General features: G+C 50.3%; 1 protein-coding gene across 1 annotated transcript; it reads left to right on the top strand.

Annotated features, from left to right (window-relative positions):
- Positions 1-6,846: 6,846 nt before the first annotated feature.
- Positions 6,847-12,975, top strand: F4812DRAFT_173946 (uncharacterized protein). The gene is made up of 7 exons (XM_047929976.1): positions 6,847-7,063; positions 7,200-7,393; positions 7,454-7,708; positions 7,792-7,918; positions 7,993-8,304; positions 8,403-9,656; positions 9,715-12,975. The coding sequence occupies exons 2-7, from the start codon at positions 7,216-7,218 to the stop codon at positions 12,782-12,784; spliced, it is 5,196 nt and encodes a 1,731-aa protein (XP_047793636.1). The 5' UTR covers positions 6,847-7,063; positions 7,200-7,215; the 3' UTR covers positions 12,785-12,975.
- The last annotated feature ends 576 nt before the right edge of the window (positions 12,976-13,551 follow it).

Consider the following 13,551-nt stretch of genomic DNA (forward strand, 5'->3'; position numbering starts at 1 on the left):
TAGACGACCAGTGACGCAGCGTCGCGGAGCACATTTTGTTCACATGCTTCGTCCCCGCGCCACGGCGGATAACGGCGACGAAGTGTGCTAGTGCACACATCAATCACATCATCCAACTTACAGCGGGCTCGCCGAGGAATGAATTTCACACAACCTCTGGCATCATTGCCACCCGCCACTACCACCCACTATCACACACCCCTTTTGATTATTTGGGAAATATCGATATATTTAGGTATTTATCTATCTATCTACCCGCCGCCGGACGCCACTTGGGGCGATTCTGGGAAAGTCATGTCTCAGCCACGCCTGGTGGTTTAGAGCAGTTTTGCTTTCGCGGCATACACAATATCCACTATTCTTTTTTTTTTTTTTTTGGACGAACCGAGGAATATTTTTTTTATGAAGTGTGTTGTTGTTGTGTTGTTAATTGTTTGTGGAGGAGAATATTAAAACCTTACCCACCCGCATTAATTTTTGTTACCCAGAGGTCTTTTCCAAGGCAGGGGTGCGGGTTTTTCGGTTAACTATTATTACTTCTACTACTAGAGCAAGGGAGGGGGATGATGAGGAAGAGAGGGGAGGGGTGAAGAAATTCAATTCAATTCCATTCCAGACTTTTTTTTTTTTTTTTTTTTTTTTTTTTTGTTTGTCTTCTGAAGATTACACTGCACTACTACACCATGATAACAAGGGAGCGGTGAGCGACGGTCAAGCGGAAGAGGGGCCGGAAGGAAGAGAAGGAAGGGAAGGAAAAGAAGCCGAGGAAGCTAGTCAGTTCCGACTAAGCTAGCTAGGGGGCGTGGTTCAATTCAATTAGTTATGGTTGTTAAACCCGCCTGTTTGGAATTTGAGAGCTCGGACCTAATAGTATCGCGGAACAAGGGTCGGTGACGAAATTTTGTGTCAATTCGCGAATTGGGGACCCGGGTTTTCGGGATTTGGACAATGGATTAATTTCACAAAACTTTTCTAGGAAAAGTCCGGGTCGGGAGCATGGAGCCAATTGGCATTATGGCCACTTGCTGGTCGGTGCATGCATAAAAATATATTATGCTCTCTATGCTCTCTATGTGTGTTTTGGGATGGGGGATATCATAACATTGATACCAGAAGGGGTTGCACAAGCACAAGCAACAATGTGTCCTTTAGTGAGGACGGAACAGGAACAGAAACAGTTGTGATAAATTTACTAAAACTACAATTAAAGATCAACTAATTATATCAAACTAAGCCAAGTCTTTATTCCCTATGTCTGAATTAAAAAGCGCATGTCTCGAAACGTAATCTCTCCTATATACCGACCATTTAATCAATTCCCATAGTACGGGATAGTATATGTGTAATTGTCTTTAATTGTCTTCCAACTACCGCCGGCAATGTGCACTTTATTATTCCGGTCTTATTCCATCTTGGGAACAACGTTGCTAATCCGTACATAGAACGCGAGGGATGCCAAAGCAGTAAAAGAAAAAAAATTGGCCACCCGGGATCGCGTTTCGGGGATAGCGTCGCGGAGCCTACCCATATATTTCCAATAACTGTGGGAGATCTTTGCAGGCGGGACTGGCGGGATGTACGCTGATCATCCTTTGACGGACACGGGGGGGCACATACGCCCGCATATGTACCTAAGGTATAGGTAATGCTCTATTCTAAGTATCATATATATAGGTATGTAGGTAGGTACGTAGGTGTGTACGTGTGTAGGGCCAACGCTGGCCGCACTCTGGGCACGCCAACGAGACGAGGGGAGCTGGATCGACTTGCCTTATCAAGTTGTGTGGCTTACAAGGGAAGAGAAGAATGAGGGGATGAGGTGGAGATGGGAATGGAGATGAAGATAGCGATGGAGAACAAGAAGCCATTGCCCTAACCTACCGTGGCACCTACAGGTAAAATGGTATACACACAATATCACGTCTTTGTGACTTGTTTGACGGTGGGGTTAGAAGGAGCTGTCCATCCCGAAGCACGTCGGCGGAGGTTTAGCTTGTAAGTGAGTGAGTGGGTGGGTGGGTGTCGGTGAGCATCCCGTTTTAATAGCTACCTCAGAGTGGATGCGCATCTACAGAAATAGGTAGCTAAGGTAGCTAAGGCAGCTAGTGATGCAGTCGAGAGGGTATCCCGCAACCTCATCTAGGGTTATGATGCTGTTTTGGCCCTATTTTGAGACGGGAAGGATTTCAGTTGGAATGGGCCGGCGTCGGAAGCAAGTGTCAAAACTTTCAACGTTGGGGGGAGGAGCCAGACTGAGGATTTGGGGAATGGAGAATGGAAAATGGAGAATGGGCCCGGTGAAGCGGTTTTCACCAATCAAGAAGGTTTACGGTTCGTTGACCGACTATCGTTTTGTCGCCGGCCGAATCGTAGGTATTGGTTGGCTCTTGACCGCCGGAGAATTCATCACTGGGTAGTTGGGCAAGTTGACGCACACAATGAAACGATAACTTTCGAGGATCACCGTTGAGCATCGAGACGTGGTTAAGTCGATCGTGGCAGCTCCGGAAGACTCACAGTGGCTCAAATGCCCGATAAGAGTGGATGGCGATAGAAAGTTCAGGAGGTTCAGGAAGCTCTTAGGAGCTGTACCCCACACGCGCAGCCCGAAGACCTCGTCTTGTCTTACCGAGAAAATCTGGTTGACAATCTGATTGTTCAACGGCGTGGCGTCTCTATTATCTCACGCTAATGATGAACTCTATCACGATGTCTTGAACCAGAGCCTATCACACGCTAGAGCTTGGCGTTCATCAGATCAGCATAAGGTCACCGGACCCAGCCTCTAAGATTAGCGACTGGGTAAGGTGATGAGGGCGGGGGTGAACACAAGATGGTTCTTAACTCTAAGAGGTCTATCTCACCGTGACCAATATCGGGTTGCGCTCACAAAAAAAAAAAAGTGATGCCCAACTTGAGACAAGTCGTGATGAGTTGATGAAATCGCCGACCTATCCCCGCACGAGAACGATTTAAACAAAACCGGGTTACGTCTTTACTTGTTTTTGTAGAAAAGGTTCAAGCTATCACATTCGCCAAGCTTGTAGACTTTCGAGCTTAGAGCAAGGCAAGGGTTTGAACCATCCGCAGAGTTTGCTGCTGATAACTGCTCCTTCGAGAAAAAATCTTACTTCTTGATCACGTACAACGTGCATAGACTCCCCGCTACTAAATAGTCCACAATTTAACTGGATGAAGAATTCGACCGGACCGTCCCTGCTGAGTAGATGGATCGGGACGCCAGCCAAAGCAAGATTCCCGTCTAACCGCCCTCTACTATTTTACGCGTTAGGTATGCACTAAGAGCGTTAGGTTTGTTTTTTTGACAGGAGCCTAATGGACTTTGGCTTCAATGTCAGTCAGCCACCAAAAGGCGCCTGATGTTGTTCCATATACCCAAAAGAATAAAAGAATAAAAGAATAAAAAAAAGATTAGAGCGTGGTTGGTCGGTTGGCTGTCAGAGTCAGGGGGATATATAGAAACGGGAAAGGTATCTATACTATACTCATCACAGCTCTAAAAGAAACCTGACCCAAGTAATTTCGCAGCCTTGCAACAGCTAGCGTAGCATTTGTCATTTCGCTTTGTATCGTTTGGTTGCGCTGCTGGCATGATGATGGTGGAGGGTAGATGGCATCGTAACTACATAGTACGTACGAATGAACCTTGACAGAGAAGATATTTGGAGTGGAAAAGGTAAGAAGGAAAGGGGAAAGGAATTTCGATAAGTATCCCCGGGTAGTACCGTTTTTCCTCCCCTGGATTTCATCGTATCTTGGGTATGACAATATGCAAGGGGCTGGCGGCGAGCAAGAATGCGCAATCGGCCAGCAGCCAGCTTTTTTAGAGTGAGGCTGCCCGCTTCGGTAGCATAGTCGCAAAGTTATTAGTTCTCTAGGTTAGTCTCAAGTCGCAAGATTACCTGTAATGCTGGCCGCGAGAACAGCGACCTTGCGGGGTTTACATGGAAATGTTCCTAATGCGCGACAATATGCAACCCCCCGAACCGATCCTGGGCATTGGGTCGTACGGGGGCTCATGAAATACGATCTTACTAATTGTGAGGCATTTCACATATAGTATCTACGCCTTCGTACGAGTCTGCTGGAAGTAGTACGACAAGTCCTCAGGTATGCCGCCTCATTGGCGAGTTGCCGGCTGTGATGGCCTGCGCATGAGTGCAAGTGTTTAAATTGATGAAGCGCTGCATAAGACAACTTCTGGCCATTCTGCCATCCCGTTGTGGGGATAGGCGGATGACGTCGTTCCTATCAGATATTAAGGCCGCTGTCGTTACGATGCGATAACCTGATAGCCAGAGGGGTCGAGGCTCTAAGAGGCTTGAGTTGGTCTTATGGCATACATATAGGTGTGCCTACCATTATCCGCGCAGGTATCATCCGAATCGCATGGCTACTATGTACGCCGAAAGAGAAGGTATTATCTTGCTCACTTACATAGTACCAAGGGTACGGATGTAGAAATGCGTGTCTAGCATAGCGAGATACCATGCATACTTGGATCTTACCCATGCTTCCTAATTGGGCACCACCTCTGTCTGCTACCAGCCTCGATTTTCCCCGTACTCATTCCTATTTTAACATCAGAAGCATCTCGTCAGCCAGCAACGACACAAGCGACAGAAGCGACAGCAGCAACAGCACAGCGTCAGACGCAGTGTTCCTTGCTCTTCGGTTCAAGATTTATGAGTGTCAAGGTTGAGTGTGCGGGAACAAAAGTGAGTACTACACGTGAGTAACGTGGGTAGGATGCTGGCACCCATCGGTGAGGAAACGAGAGCCACGGCGTTCCAGGTGCGCACATAGGATGATCTTGCGTGGTGGGGTAGCTTAAGGTATAAGTTCATGGTCATATATGCGGGAGGTTTACATCCTGTCAAGGTCTCACGGGTAATCCTTGAAGAAAATAGGTCCACTGGATATTGTTCGATGGAGAAGATAATGTAATAGTAAAGAGAGTTGTGGATAAGTAGAAGGAGAAGGGAAGAATAACAAGTTATGTTAAATGAAAAAAAAAAAAGCATTGGACGTCAAAGCGCATATATCACATACTAAAATCCATACTACTTACCATGCTGCCATGATACCCCCATCATGATGTCAATAGGTTATAATACTAGGTTAGAAGGTAGTTATACTAAAAGGAGGTTAGGTTAATTCTTCTCTCATTTCGGGGGAGGGGATTAATCAAGAAATTAGTAGTACCTAGTAGTAGTATCTGTAGTAGTATCCTACATGTATGTATGTAAGACTGATGGTAAGATAAAAAAACAGATAATTAAAAAAAATTAAAAATTACAAAAAAAGATGGATATCGTTGTCGATAACCCTTGCATCCGTCTACCAACGAAGTTCCTCGTCACTCTCTTTTGCCGCCGCGCCGAGCCCCAGTAAATATTTTATAACCAATCATCCCGCCCGGCTCCAAATACCCCTTGCCGGCAACGGACCAATCCTCTTTCATAACCGCCCTCTCACTGCAGTCGGCGCTACTGCGAGGAACAATGCTCGTCAACATCCCATTCTCACTTGTCCAATGCTAACCCACTTGCCCATTATCCTTTACCCAACCACATGTCACAGCTTGCTTTCTCCTCAGTAGCTCAGAATAATAGCCAAATGAGTTCTTGCTATCTACCTACGCTAGGTTTCTAAACTAGCATCTTCAAATAAGGGATACCCAGCCATTCATACCTCCAGGCGACGATGTAGCCACTTTAGTAGAGTCATGCTACGCAAACCATGTTCGCTGGGTTTCTATGTACCAGAGACTTCGGATGCCTCGTCGTCGCTCACTGCGCCCTGGGTTTTCAAACCGCCCCCAGATGTTCCTTTTGGAGATGGCTGGGGGGCCGGAGCCCGCATACTGCATTCTCTGGATATAACCGTTCGCGTGGGCTTCTCAAATACGCTCAGACACGCCTTGACCGTTGCTTCAACTCAACGGCTTAGTAAACGCATGAAAATCACCGAGTCGCCGTTTACTTTGATGTCTTTTTTTATATATATATACCAGGTAGTTATATGTACAAGTCTCTATTTCCAGCTGCTCTGCCGAGTGGCGAAGCTGGACGAGCCTCAATGTATGTGCCTGCGAAAAGAGGTACACAGGAGAAACAGCTGAGGCTAATTATATCGAAGTATACATGTACAATACCCTTCCGCAACTCCCCTGCTTTTGCATGATCCATCGCACTACTGTATCATGGACGATTCGATCACCTTGCTAGGTACCCTGTTCATTCGGCAGGCGATGGCTGATCAGACCCTTGCGAGATGCTGCCAATGTATGTAAACCTAGGCTTAGCCGGACCCGTATCCGCTCTAGATATGGCCGCTCGGTTCTTTACTACGTAGTATATGCGATCTGGGCCATTGAGAGCTCAGAAGAACTCCTCTTTAGGCGCTGGACTTCTTGACAGCGATACACGTCTTATTTGCTCTTGCACACCCCCCCCAAAGCTCGACCGAGCATACAGTTCCTCTACTTCTTCTTATTCAACGTGCCTGTTTCTTCTTTTTCCTTGTATACGACCCAAGGATCTGATGCAGCAGACAGGCCTCTCCAAGCCTTTTCTGATTCAAATATAGAGTGACACTGCCGCTACTGTAGCACGCTCCCACGAGGAAATAATCGGATTAGCACACCTCTCTGTGTGACATACCCGATTCTCTCCACCTCAGACCGTCCTTTCTTAACCTCCAACCTCTACAATACATACCCTTCCACCCCCGCGTCCCATTTGGGTTTTCTAAGAAGAGACAGGAGCATCAGTACCCTTCCGAGCCGGCGCAACATCGCAGCGTGCTATCGTGGAACACGACACGCCGTCCTCGAGCTAATTGCGCTTCTAGTTTCTCCCGTGGTATCAACTCCCCCGTAGCCCTGGCACGCGGAACGTGGAAGAAAAAAAGGCGACTCATCTCCGGGAACGGGCAGGTTTAGGTGTTGCGTGTGATGTTCGGGGACCCAATTGTGTAGCGCCCCCGCTTGCTTGGACACTGGGAGAGTATTATCTCACGGAGATACACGCAAGTTGAGGTGAGTTATTCCCATAACCGTTTTTTTCTTCTTTCCTCTCATGCAGGGGGCGAAGTGTACAAAGAGCCACCCACCCCAATTCCTTATCAGCTTGGGATATCCCCTCATATTACGGTAACATTAATATGCTGGGTAGGTAATTCGCACTGCCAATGTCGTCCTCGAGCTATCAGACGATGCCTCGGCATCGTAATGCCCCCGCGAGTTCTACCGGGCGCTCTTCGAGAAAGGGAAAGGTGGCTGCCGAACCGAGAGAGTTCACATCACCGACGACACTCGTTAGATACTTTGAGCCGACAGCAGCAACAGCTTCGATGCTATTATATGGACGTGAGTAGGGAGAGGGGACTTCGTCATTAGCTCAGGGGTAGGGGCTAACATCTTAAACAGAGGGCAACTCAGTAGTCGTTGCGCACCATGATAGCTTAACGATCGAGAGGCGATTTACACGCCATTCGGCAGAGGTACATCTGTTGGCCGTGGACACGCAAAGTGAAATTGGGGCAGGCCGACTGGTAGTGAGTTACGATGCGGATATGACTGCTATTGTCTGGGACCTTATGACAGGTGACGAAGTAGCACGATTTGCTTCATATGAGACTCTTACATGCGCAGCTTGGATGCGGAACGGAAACGTCGCATTTGGTATGTCTTCTTTTTTTTTTCTCTCTCTCTTTTCCAATAACAGATTCAGCCGTCTATCTCATACTAACATTATGGGTAATAAGGCAATACGCAAGGAAATGTAATCCTCTTCGAGCCTACTACGTCTGAGCACATTTCAGCACGAACTATCGACCAAATTCCGGTGACGGCTCTAGCCCCAGCGGCTGACTGTAGAACCTTTGCCATTGGGTAAGTTTCATAGTCTTTAGTCCCCTAGATCTCGTGTAACTCGTTAGGACGCCTCGTAACTAACACACATTCAGGTACCAAAATGGCTCCCTACTAATTGCAACTCTTCAGCCACGTTTTACAATTCTGCATAACCTAAGCACGTCAAGGAGTCCGTCACCAATCGTAAATCTAGCATGGCATGCCTCATCTTCTCGCCAAAAATCAGATATGTTGGCTGTGCAGACCAACGACGGCGACCTGAGAGTGTGGAGCGTGGCGAAGTCGTTCAACAGCGACGACCCTGCCAAGGTTGTAAGGATACTAAAGCGTACGGAGAATTATATCAATGGGCCCAACTGGATGGGATGGTCCAAGAACGGCCGCATAATTCAGTATTCAGAAGGGTAAGGCTCATTTTTTTACACCCCCTTTTCATGCATGCCCAATTACAGACTACGCGCGCGCTTAATTCGCATGATACTGATGATATCATCCGTTATAGGGAGACCCTCTCATGGGATGTTCGCACAAAGCATGTAACTAATGATAGCATACCGACCCTTGATCATGTCCGCGGCCTCGCCGTGTACGGGCCCGGTGCGACCTTGTTCACCCTTGGTGCCAACAACACCGTCCAGCAATTTGACCTAAACACGCCATCGATGATGGTTGCTAACGTCCAGCATCCTGCTAATGTTTTGCCACCCTCTCCGCCAGTCTCCATCGAGGAGCAGCCCGAGCAGGGCGTTGTCATCATTGGTACTTCAGAGTCGGATTCGTCGATCCCCATTAACGCCGAGATATCTGAAAGCGAGGATGATCACATGTCTCCATTCGCGAGGCTTACTCGCGGGGCGGACTCTACCACTGATACGTTTGAACAGGAGAGGTCCCGGACAGCGAGTCCTGTGTCCTCAAGGGGGCCTCCGTCTACCATTTCCATGTCATCTAACGGCTCTGGCACTCGAGGTCGATATCCGCCTTCGGTCATATCACGTGGTATGACTGAGAATACTTACATCTCTGCTGGATCTTCGCTTCGATCTTCGGCCATGCCTCCATATGCTGATAGGGACGCTTACTCGCTTAGCAGCATTAGCTCCGCTTCCATGACTTCGTCTACACGTTCTCATCGTCGGCCATCTCGGCTAAGGAATGAAGTTTTACCCAGCCCTGACGAAGCTAAGGTCAATGACCTCTTCAAGTTCACGAGGAGCCGACTTCACGATATCCCCTATAAGCACGCCATGGTGGATCAGTCTCGCCTAACTAACGATGACCTTCGTCGGCAGATGTTGAGTATTATCTTTGGGTGGAATGGAGAGATCGAAGACCTTATTCGTGATGAGATGGCACGTCATCTTCCGGGTACTCCTGGCCGTATTCTCCTGGCGAAATGGCTCGGCGATATTGACGCCGATGTGATGACGGCAACGTCAGAGAACATGACTTCATCGGACTGGATGTTGCTGGCTCTGAGCGGGATTGGCGGCCAAGCCTCCCAGCACAAGCTTGGGCGTGCGTACGTTCAACGCCTTCTAGAGAATGGTGACGTACATGCTGCTGCAACGATTATGATTGGCATGGGTGACACAAATGATGCTATTGAGATCTACATCTCCCATAAGAAGTACATGGAAGCCCTCATCTTGCTTTGCCTTTTCTTCCCCGGCGTGTGGGAGCGACAATCTCAAGTGATTAAGAAGTGGGGAGAGTTCGCTGTCCAGCATGGCCAACAGCAACTGGCGATTCGATGGTAGGTTTAACAACAACGAGGATGGCTAACAAAGCATCGCGCTAACAGTTTTTGACAGCTTTGCATGCACCGGAGTAGAATCTACTGAGCCCTGGACCTCGCCGTCAGCAGCTCAGGTAACCTTCCAGAACATCAGTGCGAGCATCCCAGAGATCCTGAGCCCTCCATTATCTCCTCCAGGCGTTAACCGTGGACCGCAACGTAGTATCGCAAAGACCTCAGCGCTAAAGCTGATCACGTCTTTTGGTGATCAGGGGAAGAAGTCGAAATTCTTTGCGAATGGCGACGGAGGTCAAACTCCCATTGCTGCGGGTGTCACACCGATAGCTGAGTCCGCAGTTTCTCCTGGTGGCCATGAGCCTAACACTGCATTCATTCGCCCCTCGCAACGAAGCGTTTACAACACCCCTGCTTCTGCAAGGCCTACTACCCCTGGTGGTTTTGGACGACAGCGTTTACCCTCAATAGGCGAGATCCCGCACCGTGACCTTCCCCGCGACCTTCTTAGCGACAGAAATATTCCAACTCCTCCTGCTGATCACGCTCCTGAAATGAGCCAGGCTCACCGGGCCACTCACTCCAAGACGCCTTCTGCTGATGACCGGTACGATGTCGGATTATCTGTCCCAAGAGCTTCAACTGCAAGCCCAATGATGATGAGGGACTCCCTTCGTCGAAAGGAACCCCCACCACCCTCACCATCACCACAGTCGCTTAATGCTCTAATGCAACAAGGTCGTGCTAGCCGAAATGGAGCCCGGGAGCGGAAGCCTGAGGGAATGGAACTGAAGATTCACTCTCTCGAGTCTGCAATGAATGGTGATATAACCTCCCCGGAACAATCTGTAGCGTCATCAACTCGCTTCCATTGGCCATCTCGCCGCCGTGGACCAGGATCAATTGCTAGCTCTGTCACGTCGAACTCAAGCGCAGGACGAGGCTACCGAGCTAACCAAGCAGGAGGTCGTGGCTTAAACGAGTATATCCACAGCTTAGAGGCTGCACAGCATTACTCCAGGAAGCAGCGAAGCCGCGAAAGCAGCCGGCACCGCCAGGACGACAAAAATGCTCGAAGCCGAGAAGGGAGCCGTACCCGCCAAGGCAACGCACGGGAACATTCCGAAGATAGGGGTAGGGGTATTTCTCGAAACTGGACGCCCAAGCCTGCTAAACACTCTCCTACCTCTCCCGTGCCCATGTCTCCAGAAGACTTGATCAACTTGAGCACTCCACAGCAAGCAGAATCGGGGATAAGCGATGAAAGATTCATGGCGATTGAGTTCGACTCCGGTGAGCGTGAGCCATCCACAGTTCGTAAGTCCAGCCAAATCCGACGAACTTCCCCTCCTCGAGCCACTCGCATCTCTAGCCGTGCTTCGAGCCGTACTGGCCGCCAAAGGAGCCACGAACGACGACCACCAGCGTTGGACCTCCGTGGTAGAAGCAAGAGCCGTGGCGATGGCTCCCTTATGAGATCTCCATCGTCCCCATTGCCAATGTCAGCTCCCATGCAGTTCTACGGGTCCGACGATGAAGGGGATTACCGAGCCGCCCTTGCTGCGCAGGAACAGTTCAGAAACCGACACAACCGAAGCGGTAACCACAGCCAGAAGGATCCGTCTTCCCCAGCTGTCTCCCGAGTTCGGGATCGATCGGAGAGTCGTCGCAGGAGAAACAAGACCCCGGGCGAGCAAGAACCGATGCCAATAGCCCAGCCGACGCAGATAGCCATCAGACAGATCCCCCCTCCGCCTCCGCCAGCACCGCAACAGCCGGCAGGTGAGGCTCGAGCTGGAGATCTGAAGTTGATTTCTGTTGAGAGACAGCTAAAAAAGGAGGCCGCAGCCCGCGAACTAGAAGAACGCCGCAAGTCCCTTGCGCGTCGTCCTTCAGCGCCCCCTATCCCTCACCCGGATGAGCTCTCCCCAATTGTGTCCCGCACGCCAGGTATCCTCGAACTGCCTCAGACGACGTTCGTACCTCCCAAGGACATGCCCATTAGGAGCCAGACCGCGGACCCCCACAGAAGCTCCCACTCGCGTAGTGGAACTGTGCCTATGATTGGCCTACCAGCAACACCGAAGGCCATGCGTCTGCAATTCACGTCAAGTAAACATGCTGGAGGCGCACCGCCAGTTCCTACTGTCTACACTAAGCCATCGCCACCTTCTTCTGGCCAGTCATCTCCCAACCGTCCTGCCAACAACTCGCCAACTAAGTCGCCACCTATGCTAGCCGAGTCGCCTAGGAAATCGTCAGATGGGTATTCGGACAAAGAGGCACCACCGCCGCTGACTCTCCTTCCTTCAACCGTGTACTCTCCCCCCTCGCGACCCAACATCGCGCGGTGCATGTCCGCCCCTATTCCGGAGGAGCACCCGCCTCAATTCACCCACTCGGCCCACCACCATGGGATGCAGGCTAGCAACCAGCCACCCCGCAGGGGATCTCTCTCGGTAAGGAAGATGAGTGCAGATGTCAACGGAGGATTGCCTGGTATCGAGGAGAAGGAAGGGTCCGCCAGACACTCGAGGAAGGCTTCCCGAGACGACCAGATCCCCCCTCCGCCTCCGCCGCCGCCAGTCTTAAAGGAGCTTCAACACCTGGCGACCCCCCCACCACCGCCCCCTGCGCCCATCCCAGGCGCCAGGCCGACCATCTACGGCGGTGCTCAGCCTGCCGGGTCCGGTACCATCGAGATCGTAATGGACGATTCGGACGACAACAACGCCGCTGCGGTCGTGCAGATCCCGGAACCTGCCCCGCAAGCCTCCAGCCCCCAGGTCTCGCCGACCTCGCGCAACGGGCACAGCCGCGGGCGCAGCTTCGGCGACCGCGGCTTCGGAGACAACAGCATCGCGGGACGCATCAGCCGGGCGGCGGAGCGGATGCGGTCCGCGAGCCGGGGCCGCACGGGCTCGATCCTCGGCAACAGGACCAAGTCCCCCGACACCGCCAGCATCCCCTACGAGAGTGTCCCGCCGCCGGTCAGCTTGCACAGCAGCGGCTTCGCCTCTCCCGCCAGCCAGCAGCTGCAGCAGTCTGTCGAGCGCCACCCCCGCGAGGTGCGCGCCGCGTACCAGGAGCGCGAGTACGGCAGCGGTCTTCACGCCAGCGAGATGATTTAGAAACTTGGATTTGGATAAGCCGGGCCGCTCGCTCCTCATTTCGAAGCGACGCTTAGATTCACAAATTGTCTTCTCTTCTTCTTCTTCCTATCTGACGTTTTCGAACTATATACGACGCATCGTCATCATCTTCTATCTATCCACCTATCTCTTCTTTTCTTGGATTCTTCCCGCATCTATCTCACTCAGCATGTAATTCGCATGGCGCCGGCGTTTTTCATCTACTATTAACTACCATTGATACCATTTTCCAAGTCTTGACTTCTTCTTTCTTTTCTTTTTATCCCGGCCGCCATCTTTTACGCATTTTGCGCATGCAACTATTTTTTATCTTTCACCCATTCTAAGATTCGACTTGGTGTTCATGTCCACCACCTCTTAATGGCAATTCTACGAGCGAAGAATCGAAACGGCGACGTAATACCTATCTATGTATACCCCCTATTTTGCTACCGAGAAACAGCCATCTACTTATTTACGACCTCTTTACCATTCCTTCTTCCGTTCCCTCTTCTTCTTCTTCTTCTTTTCAACCTTTCTTCACCTATTCACCTTGTACACTTCTACATTGTCCTCCGAACCGAGGACGAAGGTCTGGCTTAAAAAAAGAATTAGCTAGTACCCCCATTTTGCGACCTTCGGGATGCGCGCAAGCAGTTCCGAAGGCTAAAACTTGTTCTTTTTATATCCTTTTTTCTACCACCTCTTTTTCTATATTTGGGTTGGAAAACTGACGACTTTATGACCTACTATCTGGGAGGAAATAC

This window comes from Daldinia caldariorum (genome assembly GCF_022478825.1).
Source record: "Daldinia caldariorum strain CBS 122874 unplaced genomic scaffold F4812scaffold_2, whole genome shotgun sequence".
Lineage (NCBI taxonomy): Eukaryota > Fungi > Ascomycota > Sordariomycetes > Xylariales > Hypoxylaceae > Daldinia > Daldinia caldariorum.

Excerpts from the sequence above, each read along its gene's own strand:
- F4812DRAFT_173946 (XM_047929976.1), top strand. The coding sequence starts at position 7,216 with ATGTCGTCCTCGAGCTATCAGACGATGCCTCGGCATCGTAATGCCCCC. Across the intron at positions 7,394-7,453 it reads TTCGATGCTATTATATGGAC|AGGGCAACTCAGTAGTCGTT; the intron begins GTGAGTAGGGAG and ends CATCTTAAACAG. Across the intron at positions 7,919-7,992 it reads TGTAGAACCTTTGCCATTGG|GTACCAAAATGGCTCCCTAC; the intron begins GTAAGTTTCATA and ends ACACACATTCAG.